General features: G+C 42.3%; 1 protein-coding gene and 1 long non-coding RNA gene across 2 annotated transcripts in view; one reads left to right on the forward strand and one right to left on the reverse strand.

Annotated features, from left to right (window-relative positions):
• The window catches only part of CACNA1E (calcium voltage-gated channel subunit alpha1 E), a 509,386-nt gene that overhangs the window by 436,945 nt on the left and 48,882 nt on the right, over positions 1-23,559 (forward strand). Inside the window, exons 28-32 of the mRNA XM_072998149.2 lie at positions 12,461-12,557; positions 13,899-14,059; positions 15,216-15,353; positions 20,370-20,571; positions 22,899-23,063. Of these exons, the coding sequence (XP_072854250.2) occupies positions 12,461-12,557; positions 13,899-14,059; positions 15,216-15,353; positions 20,370-20,571; positions 22,899-23,063 (763 nt within the window). The remainder of the gene's footprint in view (positions 1-12,460; positions 12,558-13,898; positions 14,060-15,215; positions 15,354-20,369; positions 20,572-22,898; positions 23,064-23,559) is intronic.
• LOC144588877 (uncharacterized) overlaps positions 1-23,559 on the reverse strand; it is a 325,738-nt gene that overhangs the window by 196,580 nt on the left and 105,599 nt on the right. The gene's annotated exons all lie outside the window — the stretch shown is intronic.

Consider the following 23,559-nt stretch of genomic DNA (forward strand, 5'->3'; position numbering starts at 1 on the left):
TATCCCTTTGCTTTCACAGGGAGACTGGTTCATAATTATCGACCTGCAGGATGCCTATTTCCACATATCCATTCATCCGGACCATCAGAAATTCCTCCGGTTTTATTTAAACGGCACCACTTTCCAATTCTGTGCCCTCCCATTCGGGCTCTCCACCGCCCCCTGGACTTTCACCAAGTGCATGGCACCAGTGGCTGCCTTCCTCCGGCTACAGGGAGTAAACATTTATCCCTACATCGACAACTGGTTGATAGTGGCGACATTGTACCACAATACCATAAAAGCACGAGACACAACGCTCCATACGCTGCACAGTCTCAGCCTCAAGATCAGCCTCGAGAAGTCGCACTTGATTCCAAAGCAGACAGCCAAGTTCATAGGCATGGAAATAGACTCCCTCCGTGCAAGAGCTTTCCTGCCTCCAGACAGGATCCAGAAAATCCAAAAGGCCGTCCGCCTTTTCCAAACACATCACTCTGTTTCGGCGCATAACGCCCAACACCCCCTGGGGCTCATGGCATCGACGACAGCTGTCGTCCAACATGCCAGGCTCAAAATTAGATGCCTGCAGGCATGGTTCCTTTCCCTGTTCAATCCCGAAACAGATCTCCCTTCCACCCTACTGCGGGTGACACCAGAACTAGCCTCCCAGCTTGACTGGTGGACTCGCCCCAACAACCTCCTCATTGGCAGGCTTTTCTCGCCTCTCAGACCTTACATATAGGTCACAAGCAATGCCAGCCCTATGGGGTAGGGCACACACTGCCTTCAACACACAGTCCACAGACTCTGGTCAAAACAAGAACTGCCACTTCACATAAACCACCTAGAACTGTTGGCAATCATCAAAGCATTCCATGCCTTTCTTCCCCTCATCTGAGGTCATGTAGTGCAGTTGGCAACAGACAACACCACTGCGCTCTTTTATGTCAACAAGCAAGGAGGTACCCACTCCCCTTCTCTGCTCTACCTAGCTGTCGACCTCTGGGAGTGGTGCTATTCCCATCATGTTTTCCCTATTGCCGTCCACATTTCCACCAACGACAACACCCTGGCAGATCCGCTCAGTCGACTACTGACGAGAACACACGAATGGACTCTGAACGATGTCATATTCCAGCGGCTGTGCTGGCGATGGGGCATGCCCTCAATAGACCTCTTTGCAGCCGATGCCAACAAGAAATGTCCCCGGTTCTGCTCCAGAGTGGGACGGGACAGCAACTCTCTGGGAGATGCGTTCCTGATGGACTGGTCCCAAGATCTTCTTTATGTATTTTCCCCTCTGCCTCTGCTCCAGAGGGTGATCATCCGTCTCCGACAGGACGGGGCCAACGTGATCCTGATAGCCCCGTACTGGCCCTGCCAGCCATGGTTCACTCACCAGGTCTTGATGCCGTCGGACATGCTCCGCCTTCCTCTCCGCCCAGATCTCCTCTCGCTCAACCACGGCCTCATTCTTCACCCAGACATCGTCTCTCTCAATCTTGCGGCATGGAGGATACTCCCAACGTGATGCAGGTTCTTCTTCAAGCCCGAAAACCTTCCACTACCCTTCTATACGGAAATAAATGGAAGTCTTTCTTAAAGTATACTCAGAACAGTAACTTACCTGCTATACCTGTCTCTTTGAAGACTCTGCTCGCTTACCTCCTGCATCTCTTCAGTTTCGGCCTTTCCCAGTCCACGTTAAAGATCTGTCTTTCAGCCATTATGGCTCACCAGCCGGATGATTCTCCCTCCTCTAAGTTGTTTTCTCACCCAACTGTCAAGAAGTTCCTCAAAGGGCTCAACAACATTTGCCCTCCTCAACAACGCATCACCCCCCCAGTGGTCACTGCAGCTGGTTGTTAATGCCCTGATGCAGCCTCCATTTGAGCCCATAGCATCCATCGACCTCAAATTCCTCACTCTTAAATCGGCCTTCCTTGTTGCAATCACATCAGCCAAACGAGCTAGTGAGCTCGCTGCTCTTCGAGCCGATCCTCCCTTTATCCAGTTTCACCCCGATAAAGTGACTCTTTACTTTGATGTTTCCTTTCTCCCGAAGGTGGTCTCCAATTTCCACCTCAACCAACCCATCATACTACCCTGCGTCTTCAAGTCTCCTTCGTCACCCCTAGAACATATGCTCCATAATCTTGGTGTCAGACGTGCCCTGGCTTTCTACGTCGAAAGGACAAAAACTTTTAGAAAGTCCAACAAACTTTTTCTGTCCTTTCGTGGCCCAAACAAAGGGGCCCCAGCCTCCTCTCAATCCATAGCACGTTGGATTGTACAGACTCCCTTGCTTACAGCCTGTCGGGGAGATCCCCTCCAGAACATTTGACAGCTCATTCCACCAGGGCGCTGTCCACCTCTACTGCCTTTCAATGTGGCACCGAGGTTCCTGACATCTGTTGTGCCACTACGTGGTCCACACCATCCACGTTTGTCAAGCACTACCGTCTAGATGTCAGAGCACGCCAAGATGCTGCATTTGGCAGAGCTGTCCTGTCATCTTTCTTACCGTGACAACCCACCAACCGGTAAGTGCAGCTTGCTAGTCACCCATATGTGTGCATTCACAGAGGCAAAGAAAAAGAGGTTACTTACCTGTAACCATAGTTCTTTGAGTGGTCCTCTGTGAATTCACACAACCCGCCCATCCTTCCCCTCTATCCATCACGGGTTAATTATATAATTAATTAATTCTTTCCTTCATACCCGGCAGATAAAATTCAGGAACTGGGGAAGATGGTGGGTGGGAGGAGCATATACCTTGTGGAGGATCACACCATAAAATTGTTACTTTTAGCTCTAGAATCTTCCGAGAGAGTCAGCGCAGGCGCAGGCAATACCCGTATGTGTGAATTCGCAGAGGACAGCTCAAAGAACTATGGTTACAGATAAGTAACCTCTTTTTCTCCCAATTTTCTTTCCATCACCTACAAAGGAATGCAAGAAAGCCCTTCATACATTTGACATCTGCAGAGCTCTTGCCTCCAGAGCAAACACTTCTGAAAATCCAACAAGTTATTTTTTAGCTATCAAGGTTCAAAGATGGGTGAGCATATCACTCCTGATATCAAAGTGGCTTGTAAACACACCCAAGTTGTTGTTGTTGTTGTTAAGTCGTGTCCAACTCTTCGTGACCCCATGGACCAGAGCACACCAGGCCCTTCTGTCTTCCACTGACTCCTGGAGTTTGGTCAAATTCATGCTGGTAGCTTCGGTGACACTTTCATCTTGTCCTCCATACCAGCTAGCAAAGAGACCATCCCTGACTCTCTGAAAGGACACTTCACCAGCTGTTGCAGCTTCCACTGCCTTTCTCAAAAGTATACAGTTAAAAGATATTTGCAAAGTGACAACATGGACTCAACCCTCAATTTTCATCAGACATTATAGACCTGACATCAGAACTACACTTGATACTGAATTTGGAAGAGTGGTAATTTCATCTGTGCTGGTGTGACATTCCACCAGCTGGTAAGTGAGCTTGTAAGTGTGTGATTCAGAGAACCCACAAATTTGAATAACAGGTTATTTAATTCTTCAAGTAGTCATCTGTGAATTCATACAACCCACCTATTCTCCCCTCAGTCTGTCATGAGATATCTTTCAGTGGTGATCTGCACAAACGGAGAGATAGCTTCTAGGCACAGGGGCACACACAGTGTAGGGTATAGCCTAATGGTCATTTTGCTTCAAGCCCTGAAATGTTCTGATGAGTTTCCAGGTGCAGACACAGATGACCACTCAAAGAGCCACAGTTACAAGTAAGTAACCTGTTCTTTTCACCAATTTCATTTATCGGCTGGGATGACATCAACTAAACAAGTAATTGGACAAATGTTGTACCTGTAAATCCTAGCCTGTGCCCATTATTTACACGAAGGTATCTGAAGCAGACAACCACACAATTGAAAAACACAGAAAGTCACTCACAAAACAGTTATACAGTGATTCTCTCTGGATTTGTTATGGATGGGAAAAAAGCAATTTTCCCATGGAAACTTACAAATTCAGCAACAGATTAAGGTGTGTGTCATGGGGACATAAAGCCCTCAGTCATAATGATTAACAACATGCAGCTGCCAGAAGCATGAAGAAAACTTTGGATATGAAAAGAGAGCCATGTTACTCCAGGCTGGATTGAACTAAATAGGGTTGCTTCAAAGTATGGTTTGCCATTTAGAATAATACTTCTGTTCACACACAAGTACTGGATAGTTTTGGGAGAAGAAACCATGCCATACCTTAAAGTGACTCTATTTAGCCTGTTCTTCCTCTAAACACACTATTTAGCCTCCATGCCCCCCACATCATCACTTGTCTCCCCAAATGGATTTTTTTAAAAAAATATTGATAAGTGGCATGTCACTGAACTGGCTTGGTACACAATTGACATACCACTGGATTCCAAGAAAAAAGTGTGGAGAAATCCCATGTCCTTTTCTGTCTCTACTTCTGTGGAGGAGCAAGGGAAAGCTGGATTAAAAAAATATTGGTAAGTGTCACACAATTGAATTGGTTTGCTACCAAGTGACATAACACTGGCTTCTAAGAAAGGAGGGAGGGCGGAAGCCTGCACTGTATTTTCCTGCCTCTCTCTCCATGAGGAAGTGAGGGAAAGCTGAATTTTATTTTATTTTTAAAAATCTGTTAGTATATGGTATACTGTTGAAGTACTGCTTTCAGTTGATACACATGCCAGAAACCGAATTAAGAGCAATTTTACCACACAGAAATAAAATAAGTAGCCCCTGCCAGTGATCCAAAAAGGTGAGGATAGCCACAGAAATGGATCAGACTGCTTCACAATTGTCTGTAAATCGTGTAATTGCTGGAGAATAAATTGAATGTTGATGTGCCAAAATGCATGATAAATCACTTTCTGATCACATACTTTGTCTGGATTCATTCAGCAATTAATTGGCTGTTGCTCATTAGTGACACAATGTTATTTTTAATTGGTTCTAAACATTTAAAAAATCATCCCAGATCCCCCAAATAACAGCCCCAAATTAATGTTTTTGAAGTAACACGTAAATGTTACTTATTACACAACCTTCCCAAACTTTTTTCATTCTTGTTAAAATACTTAAAAGTAACCGTCATGTTCTCACGGGGCTCCTGCTTGTTTCACCAAGCAGGAGCACATGCGACATGTCTTTCAGCTACCACCAGTTGATTACATCAACATTGTTTATTATTAATCACAGAGGTCCAGGCAATGTGTCATTTTAAAAGAACCAAATAGAAATTGTTTATTGTTACAGATTACGATAGTTCAAGAAATGCTGTTAACTCTTAACAAACATCCTCCTTCATCCATTCTCAACCACCACTTCCCTGCCCAATCTCCAAAACCACACCAAACTTCCTAAAACTCCTCAACTAACTTCCTCCTCCTTCGGCTGAGACTTTTATATTTTGTGACTCTGCCCCTCCAACACCCCCATTGGTCTATGGAGATATGACATTACTATTCATGACCTGGACAGACACCACAGTAACATTGCCCCTTCTTACTTTAAGAAAGAAAGAAAGAAAGAAAGAAAGAAAGAAAGAAAGAAAGAAAGAAAGAAAGAAAGAAAGAAAGAAAGAAAGAAAGAAAGAAAGAAAGAAAGAAAGAAAGAAAGAAAGAAAGAAGGAAGGAAGGAAGGAAGGAAGGAAGGAAGGAAGGAAGGAAGGAAGGAAGGAAGGAAGGAAGGAAGGAAGGAAGGAAGGAAGGAAGGAAGGAAGGAAGGAAGGAAGGAAGGAAGGAAGGAAGGAAGGAAGGAAGGAAGGAAGGAAGGAAGGAAGGAAGGAAGGAAGGAAGGAAGGAAGGAAGGAAGGAAGGAAGGAAGGAGATTAATTTAAATTTGTTACTTCATTTTAGAAGGAACGGCCAGCTTTCAGATCAACATCCAAATAGCTTTTAATGGTGGAAGGAAGGGAACCACCAAGAGTGTCCCTAACGGCTAAATAGGCAGCAATGCTCTTCCCACGTACCTTATATTAAACAACCTGAACTCGTTGAAACTTTATTCTGAGAAAACATGCACAGAAATGGGTTGTAATTTTACAATTAAACTGGTTAATCAGTGGAACCCTACATTAAAATATAATCCTTACCACTCTTTTATTGTTTCTGCATAACAAATCCCTTTACAGCAAATACATTGATATGTAGTTTCTGCAAGATCGTATCATGAGGGACTGGAATGGCAGTTAAAAATCTAACACTATCAAGTGTATATAATCCGCAAAACACAGTCGCTGCTGCTCCTGGACAGATTGCATGAGTCAATTTACCTCTTCCACTTGCTCAAGAGCTTTAAATGCAGTGCAACTGAGCAAATTTTAATCATATTTACATCTGTATTTTTGTTTGTTTTTCATTTTCTTAATCAGAGCTGCTAGCTGCTCTTGTGATTCATATCATTTTTAAGTCTTATAAAAGGAGCAATTAATCCAAAGGATCCTTTGTATTGGTCGTGAAATGTCTCTCTGTAGAGATTTTCAAGGATATTTGACAAAGGATTTTGTTCTTTTCATAGATTTCAGGTGCTTTGTTCTATTAGCTCGTAACTAGTTCAGAAATACAAAGCTGTGGTCCCTCTTGAGTAAACAGTCTTTCTGTGAGCTCTACATTTACATTTGACAGGGTGATGTTCCAGTTAGCTTCTTTGCCATGCACAGCCTTAATTAGATGGGCAACAGAGAAAGGTGGGGCAGGGCTTGGAGCATGACCATGTAACTGATGTGTGCACATGTTGGAACATGTATTGGACAGAGTTTCCCAGCACCCAAAAACATGTGAGCGTCACCCACTGATGTGAGGCATGCTATGGAGATGCCTTATCTAAGATGGAATGTGCAAGGAGGAGCCTGTCCTTGGGGAAGCATCAGCCTTTCTAAATCAGGAAGTTGTATTCTTTGTCCTTTAAAAGTTTGAATTAAAAAGATAATAGACTCAAATTAACTGAAAAAGTAAACAAATCCCAGTACAATCCACAATGTAATCTTTTTTTCAGAATAAGATTAAAAAGAAGGAAGCTATGTGATCCTTGTACATAATCCAAACAAGGATGGCTGATACTGTACATTTATTCGACTTTGAAAAGCTCATAAACATTGAAAGCTCTGAAGATCCTCAGTCATCCAGGTGAGATTATAGCAAAGCTGAGTCATGGCAACTGGACTTCTTTCTTACTAAGTTGAAATGTTTCACTACTCCTCCAAGTAGCTCCTTCAGTCTAAGGAGAGTTGTTAGGAGACCCCTGATATATTCTCCACATTGGTTTTTATCATGCTGCCTTTTTATCCTGACCCCAGAAAAATCAGGACCACACCGACCAGAAAGACCGCTGTTAACAACTGTTAACAACCCATGACAACAGGTGGAGAAGGACTGCAGAAGAGGGATTTTCACTCACCCCCCCCCCATCCTTTGTCCATCTAATGAGCCTATTCAGGCCAGGGAAAAGTGAAACCAACGTGGAGGATATATCAGGGGTCTCCTACCAACTCTCTTCAGACTGAAGAAGCTACTTGGATGAGCAGCGAAATGTTCCAACCTAATAAGAAAGAAGTCCAGTTGTCATGACTCAACTTCCAGATGACATTGAAAGCTAGCTTTCAGTCCTGCACATGTATTCCTCAAGCTGGGCACCACAGAGCTGCACATGGTTCCAGAAAAACATAAAGTTCCAAAAATCATGGCCAGATAGGTGTGCCAATTGTTTTTTTTTATTTTTTATTGAAAAATTAATTTTAGACATATAAAAACATGCATTTAATACAATATGGCAGGTTTCTTTGTTAACAGGAAGTAAAACAAAAACAAAGAAAGCTGTTTTACATCACACTTGCAAAAAGAACCCCAATTATACCAATTCTTTCCATACTTCTGTTGTATTGATACATTTATTTTCATGGTCACACGGTATATGTACCAGCAGTAACATTCCCATTGGTTTTAACAATATTGATTCATTTCTTCATATTTGCCTACGTAGAAAAAAAAACCCAACCCTTGACTGGTACATCAATATGGCAGAAAGGGATTCCCATTTGGGAATGTTTGATCTGTGATCATACACTTCTTGGGAAGTAATACATTGCCCACCATGGTCCCAGCCCTCCCCTGTACAGCTGTACTGCTTGGCAAACAGTAGGTGGAGTAAACAAGAGAAATGGCACACAAAGTCAAACCGTACCAAGACTGGCCCTGTTAGGCCGGAAACCTTGATTTAGCAATGTGTCGATACACTGATTGCGGAAAACTGTTTTTAAAAATTAATCATAGGGCCGCTGCATGGCAATCATGGCAGCCACTTTCCTCAGGGACCAAGGAGGTGGAACGAATCAATAGGAACATGTAGACATGCTATACCGGTAAGGAATGAAGCAATACATAATTGGTACAATTTAAATCTACCCTCTTGGTAAGGGGGAAATGAGTCAGAAGTAAACCACTGGCCAGGAAAATGAGTCAATCTTGGCCGTGCGGCATGTGCCCCAAAATGTATGAAATCATCAAAAAAAGGACCAAATTGGTACAACTGGGGTTCTTTTGCCAGGTGTGATTGAGTCCGGAGATCTCAAATCCATCATGCTTAGTGTTTTGTGTACTGATCTGGCAGCAGCTCCTCAAGGTTTCAGATGCTAGTCTTTTCCACTCCTTAATAGAGATAGCGCAGCCACTTTCATGTCAACAAAAAAAGAGTAGATAAATTTTCTTGGAAATGGTATACATTAATACAACGGTCTCCAACCTTTTTCGGTCCGTGGACTGCCTGGGGAAGGTGGGACACCCCCACACACACTTGCGCCCATGAGTGAACAAGCGTGCAGGTGCACGGGTGCATGTGTACTCATGCACATGCACAAACAGTGATGCGGCCTTGTCTGGGCGCGCGTGCGCTCGTGTGCATGCACAAACTGCGGCACAGCGCTTGCATAGGCGTGCTGGAGAACGCGCGCAGCTGCAAATGGGGTGTGCAAGGGTGAGTGTGTGCGGGGGGGGGAGTTCTCTCTCGGTGGCCCGGTCCAGCTCCGGCCACAGACTGGCACTGGGCGGCGGACCGGGGGTTGGGGACCTCTGCATTAATACATATAATAGATAAATGATGGCTGGATAGCTCAGTGAGTTGAGTACATAGTTGCAGAGGTTGGATGTTTGATTTTCCACTGCGTCTTGGTGGAAAGAAACTAGCCTGTGCAGCCTTGAGCCAGCTGTATAGTCTCAGGATGCCTCTAGAAGAAAAGAATTGCAAACTGCTTCTAAGCCCATTTTACCTACTGTAGGAAATCCAGGAAAGAGTCACCATAAGTTGAAATTGATGTGATGGTACAGTATACTGTTGTTGTCATCAGTGAGGTTGATAAACCGATAGATGGATGCCCACATAGAAATAATTATACATGAAATAGAAATACTGTGCATCCCATGTGCCTCTACAGTGTAATCAACTAGGAGCTGATTCTAGTTTTTCGTTGCAGTACTGAATGTACAAGACTTATTAACTTACTTACTTACTTATTTGCAATACCTGTGATATGTTGTTCTTTAATATTCTGCAGTGCTACTATCTCATAGAATCATCGTAGGGATGTAAGGGACCTTGGAGGTCTTCTAGCCCAACCCCCTGCCCAAGGTAGGAGACCTCATACCATCCTGGACAGGCGGCTGTCCAATCTTTTCTTGAAAACCTCCAGGGCACCCACAACATTGGGAGGCAAGCTGTTCCACTGCTTAATTGTTCTCACCATCAGGAAATTCCTCCTCATTTTCAGGTTGGATCTTCCTCTGATGAGCTTCCACACATTGGTTCTTGTCCTACTCTTAGGTGTAATGGAGAATAAATCGATTCCATCTTCCCTATGGCAACCCTTCAGATACAGGAAGACTGCTATCATGTCTCCCCTCAGTCTTTTCTTCCTTAAGCTACACATACCTAGTTCTTTTAGTCGTTCTTCATAGGATTTAGTCTCCAGTCCCTTTATCATCTTTGTTGCTCTTCTCTGCACCCCTTCCAGGGCCTCAGCCCATCTCTTGCCAGGAGCCCTTCATGTAGGTAGTGTAGCCCGTGATCCAGAAATCCAAAGTTTTCTTGACTGCACTATCCCTTGAGCCAGTGGTTTAACCTCTTCAGTTCTCCACTCCCTCATTGATGTTGACCCTCTGTCGGAAGTACAACTGAAAATACCACTTGAGCTCCGAATTCTTTTGCCTTCCTGACCAGTTGCTCATAGTCCCTTGATATGTTTTTTTAGGCTCTTTGTTGTATTGTTGATCCTGATGTGAAAGAGAAGGAGGGGATAATAATCAATGGCTTGATAATTTGGGTAGGCCTCTCTGTCATGTCTTTCATCTTTGCTCCTGGTTGACAACATACTTCCCTTGAAAGCTTGTCTGATCTGCAGATGACTGATGTTGTTCCTCTAAGAAGTGAGTCACCAGTTATCACCACATGTCTATTCCTCTTCGGGGTACCCAGCAGGCTCCTCTTCCCTGTAGCAATCTGAGCTCCTTTTCACCCTACCACTGGAACACTTGATGAAGATGCATCTTTGGATGTCTGCACATCTTCTTCCAGGGGGAAATCATGAAATTGGTTGTTCAGTTCTAGTGGCAGGGATAGTCATCTTGTTTTCTTTGTCCTCAGAGTGATATGCTGCCATTGGATCTATTCATGAGCTCCATTTTTCCTAGTAGTGAAGCTAGCAGTTATTTCTCCCTTGCTACGTTCGGTTTGCAGATATGCTTCTGCCTTTTCCAGGAATTGTTCTTTTTCCCGGATGAGTCTGAGAGTGGGTAGTTTATTTAATCTGTAGTTTATTTAATTTAATGTAATTATTTTAATTAAAATATGGCTATATAAACAGTTAAAATTTAAAGCTTAATTGCCAGTTGAGCAAACAAAGCTCAGGTTTATAATCTTATTTTAAGATGTTATTTTTAGTAGCTAATCTTATTTTAATATGTAATTAAATTATTAATTTGCTTTACAGTTGATACATAACACCATCCGTGTCAATAATAATTTTGATTGTGCCAAGGAATTGGGGGGAAATGAATGGTTATATAGTTTATTCATAAATACATCCATGGGTTCCAGATGGCAAGGGAAGATCAGTAGTGAAGACAAGCTGTTTTTGGAGGAAACCCTCCTTTCCTTTGCTTATCTTCTCATTGAAGATCTCCTGACAAGCTTTTATAGAATGCTGTGCTTCCCCAGAACTACAGTTTGGAATGTTGTCTTTTGTAGAACTGAAGAGCTGGAAGAGACTGTAAGGATCATCATATCCAGCCCTTGACAAGGAGGCACAAAGGGGAATTAAACTCCCAACTTCTGTCTTTGCAGCCAGAGAACTAAACCACTATCTAGAAATTCTATATAAAATGTATGGACATCCTTCCAACAACCAGTAACTGGGACAGGAAAGAAGGAACTATGTCTTCATCAAGTGCAAAGACCTGGATCTTAGGCTAACTGGTTGAGGGCATGACCAGATAGGCATTTGTTCCACTGTTTGGTGTATTGCGGGGCTAATTTGCTCTTTTTTCTATCTATACCATCACATGACATCACACAAACTATTCTTAAGAAAAGGGTGTCTGGGTTTTTTTTTTGTATTATAGTTACAGAGTGGTGCAATGGTAGAACAGTATCTGAAAAGCATACTGGAGAAAGAAGCATTTTGCTGCTCCTATTTGAGAATATAGCCTTATAGTAGAGAATGAGATGATTGTTCAAAGCTGCCAGACATGTAAGCATATGACACATGGGACATAGCGGCATAATGCATTTGTAACAGATGGCCCAACTCAGCAAGAGTGTCAGATCACCTGTTTTAACCTTGTTATCTCACTCTCTCACAGAGTAATAGTGTTTGAAGTTGGCAATCAATTCAAGCAGTGCATGAATACTCTAGAGCTGCTGCTGAGGTGACAGTAGATTCCACATTTTGAGTTTCAAAGTTTCTTCCCATTATATAATTGCATAAGACATTGGGTGTTGTTTTGGAACTGTGTCCTGTGGAACCTCAGGGTTCTACTACTGACAGACAAATTTCTCCACATGACAGCCTGCCCCAGATCCCCATATTTCCCTTCAATGAGCAGCTACAGGGTGTTTCTAGGCATTCCCGGCTAGGACACATTTTTATTTTACATGAAGCTGTGGTAAAGCCCAACCCAGGGCCATTCCTGAACTGTGTACACCTTGGCACGCACTCCAAAATTTTCTTCAACAAACAGTGATCCCAGAATACAGAAAATATCAAAATGATTAATTAGGGCAACATTACAAATGTGAACTTTTTTCAGTATACTCCAAAGTAAAATTTAACCCACATTTTTTCAACATGTAAAAATATCAGAAAATACAAACTTCCATTACAGTATTCAGCCTGCATTTAAGAGGTTCATCTTGCTTTCTCCCTTTTGTCTTGTTTTTGGTGGTTTATCCTCCTTCCAACTGTACAGGACCAACAAAGGCCGGGACATTAAAACAATTAAGTCTCTTCGTGTTCTACGAGTCTTGAGACCATTGAAGACCATCAAGCGGTTGCCAAAACTCAAGGTATTGTTGTTTTGACTCATTGACACTAGCTTTAATTCAAAGAGATCAAATATGAACAATGACTGGTAGTCCCTTATTGCTATTAGCTGATGGGTTCTGCCTTTTGTTCGAAATGACTGCTTGCTCTGTAAGGATGACAAAATCCAGTGGGCAACAGGGAACTCAAATAGCTGTGTAGAGGAAGAGTATAAATGACTGGTATAAATCGGGCATATTTATACCACCTAGTTAATAGTTTCTTATAATGCCTAGACTGTGCTGGCTTCGGCCAAAGATTTCTGAGAACTATTATCTAGTGAAGATGTTGCCTATCCCTAGCTTTTTCTGCAAAACATCACCTGTTCCTGCATTTGTATCAGTTCCTAGGATTCCCTGGTAAGAGGGAATTACTGTTGTTTTGTGCCATCAAGTCTCATGCAACATTTGGCAACCCTATGAATGAATGAATGACCTCCAGAACATTAACAGCCCTGCTCAGGTTTTATAAACCAAAGGCCATGACTTCCTTTATTGAGTCACTCATTTTCAGCTGCCCTCTTTTTCTACTTCCTTCAACTTTTCCAAGCATTGTTCTCTTTTTCAGTGAGTTTGAGGATAATTTGATTTAGGACCTACTTGTCTTCCTGGCAATCCATGCATTGTTGTCAGTTGAGCTTTCCGCCTTATTCCAAATGAATAACATTTCTTCCGGATGATTTGCCAAGTTAATTCTGTGGTGCATAGATATTTCTCTTTGTCAAAAAGAAATGAGAACATTTGTACCTAGTCAGCATCCTTTTTTGATACCGCTGTTAAAGAGAGAGAAGACTGTCCTTTGCATCTAGACACCTGGGCTGTGCAATATATATTGATTATGTTCTTTCTATATTTCATCTGAGCGGGCCTAGAGCATACAAAGAGCAGAAACATTATGATATGATGACATGAGTTGAACAGTGTATGTGGAAGCATCTGTGATTATAAAGTATGGCTTTACAATATGGCCTAAAGCACTGGTTCTTAACCTTGGGTTACTCAGGAGTTTTGGACTGCAACTCCCAGAAGCCTTCACCACCAACTGTGCTGGCTGGGGTTTCTGGGAGTTGCAGTTCAAAAACATCCGAGTAACAAAGGTTAAGAACCACTGGCCTAAAGCAGCAAATGACCCGATATATAGTATGACCCAATGTAGCAAGTAGTCCTTGTTCTTTGCTGCTTTTTGTAGAGTTTGCTTGCCTTGATGTAGAAAAGATGATGCCTTGACTAATTATGGATTTGAGGCTCTTTAACTCTTTTCTGACAAAGCACTGTTATGCATCTACTATGAGTCATACCTTCTTGCTTTGCCTCCCCCGCTCCCAGGCAGTCTTTGACTGCGTTGTAACATCACTGAAGAATGTCTTCAACATACTCATTGTCTACAAGCTCTTCATGTTCATCTTTGCTGTCATCGCAGTCCAGCTTTTCAAGGGCAAATTCTTCTACTGCACAGACAGCTCCAAGGATACAGAAAAAGATTGCATGTAAGTACAGCACATGACCAGCTGGATAGCTCAACAGGTATCTGGCTGCAGAGCTAGAGGATGAATGCTCCGTTCTCCACTGTGCATCCCAGAAGAGGTGGCCTGTGTAGCCTGTGGGCAAGCTGTACAGTCACAGGATGCCCCCAGAAGAAGAGAATGATAGATCACTTCTGAGTATTAGAAAATCCTGAAAAGGGTCAGAATTAACTTGATAATATGTTAGTTTTAAATACAACATGCATCCAGTTTTCTGTGCAATCTCCTTTAGGAAACTGTATTAAAAGCTGCAAAAATCCACAATGCTTCTGGTGGCATTCCACTCTCAACATTTCTGCATCCTAGAAGCTCATGGGTCCTTGTCAGATTGTGTGAATGTTTAAAAAAATAGCTTTTGTCTACTGATTTGTAAATATATAAACTTGTGTGTGCCTAATTAATTTCCCAGGCATGTAAAAACCACTATCTTATTTTTGGGATAATCCTGTTTTCCTTCAGACTGAGAAGTGTGCAGACGCTAAGATTTGTTATTAAAAATAATTTACAGTCAAAGGGAAGTGTGAGCTTTAATGCCCATTTTCACATGTGAAGAGGCTTCTTGATGATTCTTCACACAGTTTCAGCTATGGATTTGGTTTTTTAGTTTTGCCTTTAATCTTTTGGCTTCTTTTTTCTTCTTTTTCAATGCTCCATTATAAATTACTAGAATTACTAAATTCCAGGCACATATCTGGAAAGATACCAGGATCAAGAGGATCTGTTATCTTTTCACGTGTTGTTTCTTTGCTCTAAATAACTCTGAGACTCCAGCTACACTAGTCACCTCAGTCACACATAACATGGGTCCCAGAGACTGATATTTAGAAAGGGACACCCAACAAGAGATGGGAAGTAATATTTCCTATACCTGCTGCTTCTCTCCATATAGTATCTTCCCTCTCTCTGATCCTCCTCCTTCCAAACACATTTTTCATATTTAGAGCCTTAAAATGGACGTGTGACATCAGAAGAAAGGCTACAGACTGATAATTGACAATCGGCACTCTGAGAGTTACATTTTCCACTGGCCCAGACCCTTATATTTTACCATACCTCTCTTCTTTCCTCTTTTACTCTTTATACTTTATCAAGAGGCTAATAATCTGTTGCACCCTTACAGAGGCAACTATGTGGACCATGAAAAAGGCAAGATGGAAGTGAAATGTCGAGAATGGAAGCGCCATGAATTCCACTATGACAACATAATTTGGGCTTTGCTTACACTCTTCACTGTCTCCACTGGAGAAGGCTGGCCACAGTGAGTATTTCCCCTTGGTCCTCTCCGGGGGCATTAATGATCAAGTGCTCATTTAGCCCCAAACTATTCCAGTAGTATGGAATAGGTGTCTGGTTCATGTGTCGGTTTTCAAAAATAAGTACAAGGTGTTAAATTCTGCTCGTGAAAATAGTTGCATGCATTTGTGTTTATTATTTGTTCATTTGTTTATATGCTGTTCTTTTCTCCAAAGATGCCCAGAATGGCATACTCCATAAAACAACTACATTTATCATACACACAGCAATAAAATGCTTCACGTAAATTATAAAATACAATAAAACCAAACAATAAGTAAGATGGATTTATCTTATATACCTAACCATATAATGAATGTTTATCACATGAGTGGAAGAATAACATCCAAAGCCTCGCAGAGTTCTGTCTTACATCCCCTCCTGGATTCCTGCAGGGATGTCATACTTTGCAGGGAGTCAGGAAAAGAATTCTAAAGCACTACAGCAGCAACACAAAAATATATTTTTCAAATGCTTTCACGCCATGAAGTTTTGACAGCTGGATCTTTGAAGGGCAGTCCTGGATGATCTCAATTGTTGCAGAGGCTCATGTGAATAAAGGCAGTCCTATAGCTATGTAGGTGCCAAGCTGTTTAAGACTTTAAAGGTAATAACCAGCATCTTGAATTAAGAAGGAAACATAAAGACTTTGGGGCCCAGATAGTTTTTTTCATCCATCCTACCAGTTCTAGGAAGAAGAATAGAAAGGGAAAGCAAAATACTCTGGGTGAATGATTGGTTATGAAGGTGGTGTTGGCATGAGGGATTTGATTTTTGGGACACAAGCTAAGCTTCCTGGAAGATGGAGCACCAGCAAGAGATGGCTCACACCTCACGATGACTGGGAAGAAGGTGTTTGGCCATAGAATGAAGAACTTCATCAGGAGGGCTTTAAACTGAACTGTAAGAGGGAGGGAGACACAAGCACGGAGGTAAAGATAGATGAAGCCTTACTCACAGTAAGAGGAATGGACCAAACAGTTCTAATGGGGGTCAGTGATAACATTAACAACATTAACCAAAAATAATATTCATTAAAATGTACAAAGAAAAGCAGGCCACAAATCACACACTCTCGGGTGTATATATGTAATGCCAGGAGTATCAGAAGCAAACAAGAAGAAATGCAAATCTTAATTAAGGAGGGTAAATATGACTTGATAGGAATAACTGGAACTTGGTGGGATGACTCCCGTGATTGGAATACAGGAATTGAAAGATATAAATTGTTCAAAAAGAAGAGAAAGAAAAAAAAGGGAGGTGGAGTTGCAATATATGTCAAAAATATACATTCCTACACAGAAATATAGGCGGAAGAGACTGGTTGTCCCACTGAGAGCATCTGGATCAATTTAGATGGTGCGAAAAACAAAAGAAACATGGTAGTTGGGGTTTACTACTGATCAAGGAGAGGATGCGGATGAAACTTTCAAAAAATGAATTTTTAAGGATTTCAAAGAGACACAATGCAGTAGTGATGGGAGGTTTCAATTATCCTGATATCTGTTGGCAAGCCACTTATGATTCTTCCAAGAAATTCCTGGCTTGTGTGGCTAATAATTTTCTCCAACAAAAGTAGAGAAAGAAATTAGAGGACTAGTTATCCTCTACTTGATTCTAACCAGTAGAGAAGACTTCATGAAGGTAGTGGCAATAAGGGGAACTCTGGGCGAGAGTGACTATGTTCTCCTAGAATTCTTGATTTCAAAGGAAACCAAAGCAGAGTGTAGCTACACATATATGCTGAATTTTAAAAAGCTAATTTTAACATACTCAGAAGAAGGTTGAGTAAGGTCCCACAGTAGCAGATCCTAACAAGAGAAGGAGTCCAAGATGGGTGGGAGCTTCTAAAAAAGGAAATTCTAAACACACAACTACAAAAAAATCCAACAGGAAATAAAGGGTGGGAGGCAGCAAAAAAGGCTGATGTGGCTTCACAAAAACGCTCAGAGAGGACCTGAAAATGCAAAAGGACTCTTATAGGAAGTGAAAGGAAGGTCAGGTCACAAAGGAAGAGTATAGACAAGTAGCAAGGAATTGCAGAGGTGGCATCAGGAGGGCAAAAACTGAGAATGGGGTGAGGCTAGCTGGAGACACTAAAAGCAACAACAACAAAAGTATTCTTCAGGTATGGGAGTAGCAGAAGACAAAGAAAAGAAACAATGGCTCAGCTACTCAGTGGAGATGGGAAAATGACAACAAAGAAAAGGCAAAAGTGCTCAATTCCTATTTTAGCCCAGTCTTCTCCCGAAGGACAGACTATGACCCTGCAAACAAATGTGAAGTGCAGGTGGAGGGGAAAAGGTTGCAGCTGGAAATTGATAAACAAATAGTCGAGGAATACCTTATTACCTTAATTGAGTTCAAATCTCCAGGGCCGGATGAACTGCATCCAAGAGTACTGAAGGAACTGGCTAAATAACTCTCAGAACCACTGTGCATTATTTTCTTGAAATCATGAGAAATGGGTGAGGTGCCTGACAACTGGAGGAGGGCCAATATTGGCCCTATCTAGAAAAAGGGCAAAAAGGAGGAACCTGGAAACTACAGACATCAATCTGAGGGAAAAGTCTGGAACAGATTCTTAAGTGGTCACTTTGCAAACACCTAGAAAACAAAGCAGTAATAACTAGAACACATCAGGGATTTCTCAAGAGCAAATCCTGCCAGACTAATCTGATCTGAGTTTTCAATCAGGTACCCTCCCTGATAGACAAAGGGAATGCCGTAGAAGTACTGTGTCTTAACTTCAGCAAAGCTTTTGACAAAGTGCCCCATGATATTTTTAGCAAGTTAACTAGGTGTGAGCTGGATAGAACTGTCAGGTGGATACACAGTTGGCTACAGAATTGTAGTCAGAGGGTGGCGATTAATAGCTCCTTCTCAAACTGGGAAGAGGTGGGGTACCCCAGGGCTCAGTCCTGGCCCCCGTGCTCATCAACATGTTTATTAATTATCTGGATCAGAGGATACAGGGAATGCGAAACAGATTTGTAGATGACACAAAATTGAATGGGATAGTTAATACCCTGGAAGATAGAAACAAAATTCAAAATGATCTGGATAGGCTTGAGCACTGGGCTAAAAACAACAGAATGAAATTCAACAGGGATAAGTGCAAATCACTGCACCTAGGAAATAGAAATAAAACACATAGTTACATGATAGGAGATACCTGGCTAAGCACTGTCAATCACAAGCTGAAAATGAGCTAACACGTGATGTGGCTACAAAAAAAGGCAAATGCTGTTTGAGGCTGCATTAACAGAAGTATAGTCTCCACATCCCATGAGGTACTTACTATTTCCCCTCAATTCAACACTGGTTAAGCCTCATCTTGAGTACTTTGTCCAGTTCTGGGCAACATACTTCAAGAAGGGTGCTAACTAGATATAGGGATGAATATAAAAAGGAATCAGAATACTCGTTGCTTCAAATTCTTGAACTCCAGAGACCCCAATGAATAGGAAGCAACGAATATAACCCTTTTATATTCTTCCCTTCATTCCCTATCTGCTTATGACCCCACGGATCATCTGTTCCTCGGGGGCATAAGCAGAGAGGGGGTTTCCTTTCGGATGGCTTGCTAAAGCCTGCCCAAAGGGAATCCCACCCCCAGGGCTGAGGGATGGTTTGGTTCCCCTTTCCTCCTCTTCCTATGCCCACACAGCATGATAAGAGGAAGGAAGGGATCAAAGACGGATCAAAGGGATTCCCCAGCTGCTGTGGGATTGCTTTGATTCCTGCTTTCCCTCCTCTTGCTATGCTCCATGGGGCTTAGCAAGAGGAACAAAATTCATCCAACAAATGATGAATTGATTCGTTGTTCATCAGGTCACTGGGAGTAATCTGTGATTCATGAGTCATCAAGTTTGATGACCCACAAACCAAGACGAAGTGCCATTTTGATGCTTCATCCCCATCTTTAATGCTAACCAATCAGAACATGTTCAGAGGAGAGCCACAAAGGTGATCGGGGCCTGGAAACCAATTCTTAAGCCTTATGAGGAAAGAGTGAAAGAATGGAGCATGTGTAGCCTTGAGAAATGAAGACTGGAGGGGGGGTGATATGATAGCCTTTCAAGTATTTGAAAAGTGCTATCAATCATAAAACAGGCAGGATCTGCTCTCAATCATCCTAGAATGCAGGACACACAACAATGGGCTTGAGTTAAAGGAAGCCAGATTTCAGCTGAATATCAGGAAAAACTTCCTAACTGTTAGAGCGGTAAGACAGTGGAACCAATTACCTGGAGAGTTGGTGAGTGCTCCAGCACTGGAGTCATTGAAAAGAAATTTAGACAACCATCTGGTAGATATCCTTTTATTTGAATTCCTGCATCGAGGATGGGGTTGTACTCGATGGCCTTATAGGCCCTTTCCAACTTCACTATTCTATGTTTCTATGATTTATTCATGTTTATTCTGATTCAGGACACATTTGCCCTCTCTTTCTGTCCATGTGCAAGTTATAACCTGGTGAGATTTCCCCATGCAGGGAAAGGAACCCCTGCTTATAAATCTCTCTGGGGCATCTGTTTGGGCATAATGGGAAGCAAAGTTCTTCATGTGTTGTTCAGTCAATCTTCACCTGCAGGAAAATCATATTTCTGCACCTATCCAGAACTGCATATTTGAATCTTGCTCTACAGTAATGGTGACTTATTTGCATTTTAAAAACAGAGTCATACCTGGAGGAAAGCTAGAATCTTTGGCCAACATGTTATTCCTTTTTCACATGCAGTAATCCATTTGGAGAGTGGAACATGGAAAAACATTTTTGTAGCTGCAATATGATTTTTTTAAAAAAAAATTCTTTATTTTGTAGATTAGGTTGGGACAAATGCTTGGTTTGCATGGTGTTCTGTCAGTGGAGCTGAATTGGCATAGGAGACATTTGCTGTGGGTGCGCCATTCATATGTGACTTTTCTCTCTCTCTCTTTCTTTCTCCTCTCCTCTCCTCTTTCACTTTGTCTCCAGGGTTCTTCAGCATTCAGTAGATGTGACTGAGGAGGACCGAGGCCCCAGCCGTAGTAACCGCATGGAAATGTCTATTTTTTATGTGGTATATTTTGTAGTATTCCCTTTTTTCTTCGTTAACATTTTTGTGGCTCTCATCATTATCACTTTCCAAGAGCAAGGAGACAAAATGATGGAAGAGTGCAGTCTCGAGAAGAATGAGGTAAAATGGATGAGCAGGAGAGGCTTGGGGGAGAGGAGGGGAGGACTTCTGTTACTCGCTCACTGGGGATCAGGCAGTTCCTTCCAAGGCTTGTCAAGTTCCTGGATTCAGAGTGTTACTGTGCAGACTTCCTAGAAGCATCTCATGAGACATGAAGATACACAAAATGTTTTTAGTGAGTTTTAGAAGGGTAGGATAGGAATCCTAAGGTTAAGAGCCTCGTGGTGCAGTGGTTAAACCGCTGTACTGCAGCCAAAACTGTGCTCACGACCTGGGGTTCAAATCCCAGGTAGCCGGCTCAAGATGGACTCAGCCTTCTATCCTTCTGAGGTCGGTAAAATGAGTACCCAGCTCGCGGGGGGGGGGGGCAATGTGTAGCCTGCATAATTAACTTGTAAACCGCCCAGAGAGTGCTTGAAGCACTATGGGGCGGTATATAAGCAGCACACTTTTTTTGCTTTTGCCTTTTAAAACAAACTTCATATAGTTTCAACTTAAGCCTGCAGTTTACTACCAGTTGTTAGCAGCCTTGTCCTGGTCATGACTTCTATTTTATCTCAATGGATTCAGTTAGCCAGCTCAGGGTTGACCCAGCCTTCCAGCCTTCCAAGGTCAGTAAACTGCGTACCTAGCTCATTGGCAGGGGTAGTGTGCAGCTTACATAATTAAATTATAAACTGCTCAGACAGTGCACTGAGCATTATATAAGCAGTACACTTTGCTTTTTGAAAAAATATACAGTGCTTGTTTACACTGTGAATTATATTTCCAAGAATTGGACAAAGATACTGCTCCATGTTACCTTGTTGTTGTTTAGTCATTAAGTCGTGTCCGACTCTTCGTGACCCCACGGACCAGAGCACGCCTGGCCCTCCTGTCTTCCACTGCCTCCCTCCATGTTACCTATTAGCAGGCAAATTTGACATAGTGATGAAAGCAAATTGGCATCATGGTACAACTGGTGAAAATCCCTGGCCAGCACAGTGTGCCTTAATATCTAGTCTCAAGATGGCATAGAGACAATCAAAAGATTGAAGGCAGCAATTCCAGAGGAAAATGCTTTGCACTTATATTGTTGCGCTTTATATTAGGCCTGAGCTATTTTTTTATGGGGCAGTTTTCTTTTTGAAATGTTTAGTAGAGGAGAGAACCATTCATGTCAAACCCAAATATTTTTTCTGTACATTTCATTTCAAGTTTGGGATTCTAGTCACAGTTCAGACTGACCTATTCAAAAATCCCCAAAAGCTGACTTTTAAGGCATCTCAGAACTATAAAGCAGAGATCTTCTGGAGCCCTTGCAAGGGCGGGCTGCAACTTGGGGAAGCTTTCCCCTCAACAATGCTAAAGCTTAGGCAGACAGGAACTTCAGGTTTGCCATAATCCACAGCAGATGTTTTTACTGTAGGTCACCTGCTAACAGGCACAAGCCCTAACTCGCAGCACGCACCCTGTTTCACTGCCAGAGTCAGGGCAGCAGTGGAGAATCCTTGGCCACTCAACAGCAGTGCCACCAGAGCTGCCGGAGCTGCCCCCTCAGGGCAAGAACAGTGTCACCTTCCAGCCAGTGCCAGTTGAACTGAGAAGCCTTCTAGCACTTGCCAGGCAGTGCCATTTTTTCTGGCCCAGGGAGGGTAGTTCCAGTAGCAGATGAATGTGACTGTAGTGCAAGTGAGGACTCTCCTGCCCTGACCCTGAAGCTGTCAGTAGTTAGGAAGCCTCTCAGCAATTGGCTCAAATAACACACTTTTTAGGTACACCCATTCTAAATCGCATCATGTAAGGTGACCGGGTGGAATTCATTGTATATTCCACCTAGTTTCTCCCTTGTGTGTAACTTGTAGTTATAGAATCCCTTTAATATATTCTCTGTAAGCTTTTTCCTGTAGGCTGTCATGCAGCCAATGGAACAGTAGGCATAGGGGTAGAAGGAGAAGGTGTGAGGGCAGGTTGTTTGCCAGTTATGTGAGGGCCCAGTTCCCTTTGTGTGTGTCATTCCAGGGTCCAGGATGTGAATGAAAACTAAATGACATTTTGAAGGAGCAGTTGAAAGTACAATAAATATCGGAGCAGCTTTTCAGCAATAAATAATGCACAAATAAAACTAGATGGTAGTTTCACTTCAGTAATTATAATGATTTTCTCTCCCTTGTATTCCTTCTCTGTCGAGATGGTGAGCCTTTTAGGCATGAATGGTGTTCTACACTTTTATAAAGCTCTTTTGCATTTGCATGGGAAATGTAATAATTAGCAATAATAAAAATAATACGAAGGTCCATTAAGAGACTTGATTTCTTTTCTCTCTCCTTTTTTTTGTCTTCTTCCAGAGAGCATGCATTGACTTTGCCATCAGTGCGAAACCCCTTACCCGCTACATGCCCCAGAACCGACATACCTTTCAGTACCGAGTATGGCATTTTGTAGTCTCCCCATCTTTTGAATACACCATTATGGCTATGATAGCACTTAATACAGTGGTTTTAATGATGAAGGTAAGGTGATGCTGAGTGATATTGAAAGGTTGCTTGGCAATTTCAAAGGTTTGGCTCAATGTGACTACATTTAAAACTGATTGCCACTTTTTCCCTTTTGATCCCAATTGTCAACTATCCTAAGCAAAGCAGTTATTAATTCTAAATGTATTGAGCTGCTTTATGACATGTAAAGACCACAGTTCCATGACCTGTTCTAAGTAAGCATTAAGTCTCCCAATCAGCCAATGAAGGCTGTAAACCTTTTGTCCATCTTCTTCTCTTTCTCCAACTTACATGCACACACTTTCTTAACCTCCCTTTCTATAACTTAAATCAAAGTCTCTGCTTCGTGATGGTATCCAATCGGCATACAGTCCTTTGTCCGCAAGTCCATGCCCATCCTGTAACTTTCCACAGCTTCTGTCTTTTCATTCCCAGGCTGGTAGACCATTACTAAGGAATGCAGTGTTTATCAGTCTTGAGACATGACCTTGATGCTGTTCCATAACAACAG

Source organism: Pogona vitticeps, chromosome 4 (genome assembly GCF_051106095.1).
Source record: "Pogona vitticeps strain Pit_001003342236 chromosome 4, PviZW2.1, whole genome shotgun sequence".
NCBI classification, from domain to species: Eukaryota; Metazoa; Chordata; class Lepidosauria; order Squamata; family Agamidae; genus Pogona; species Pogona vitticeps.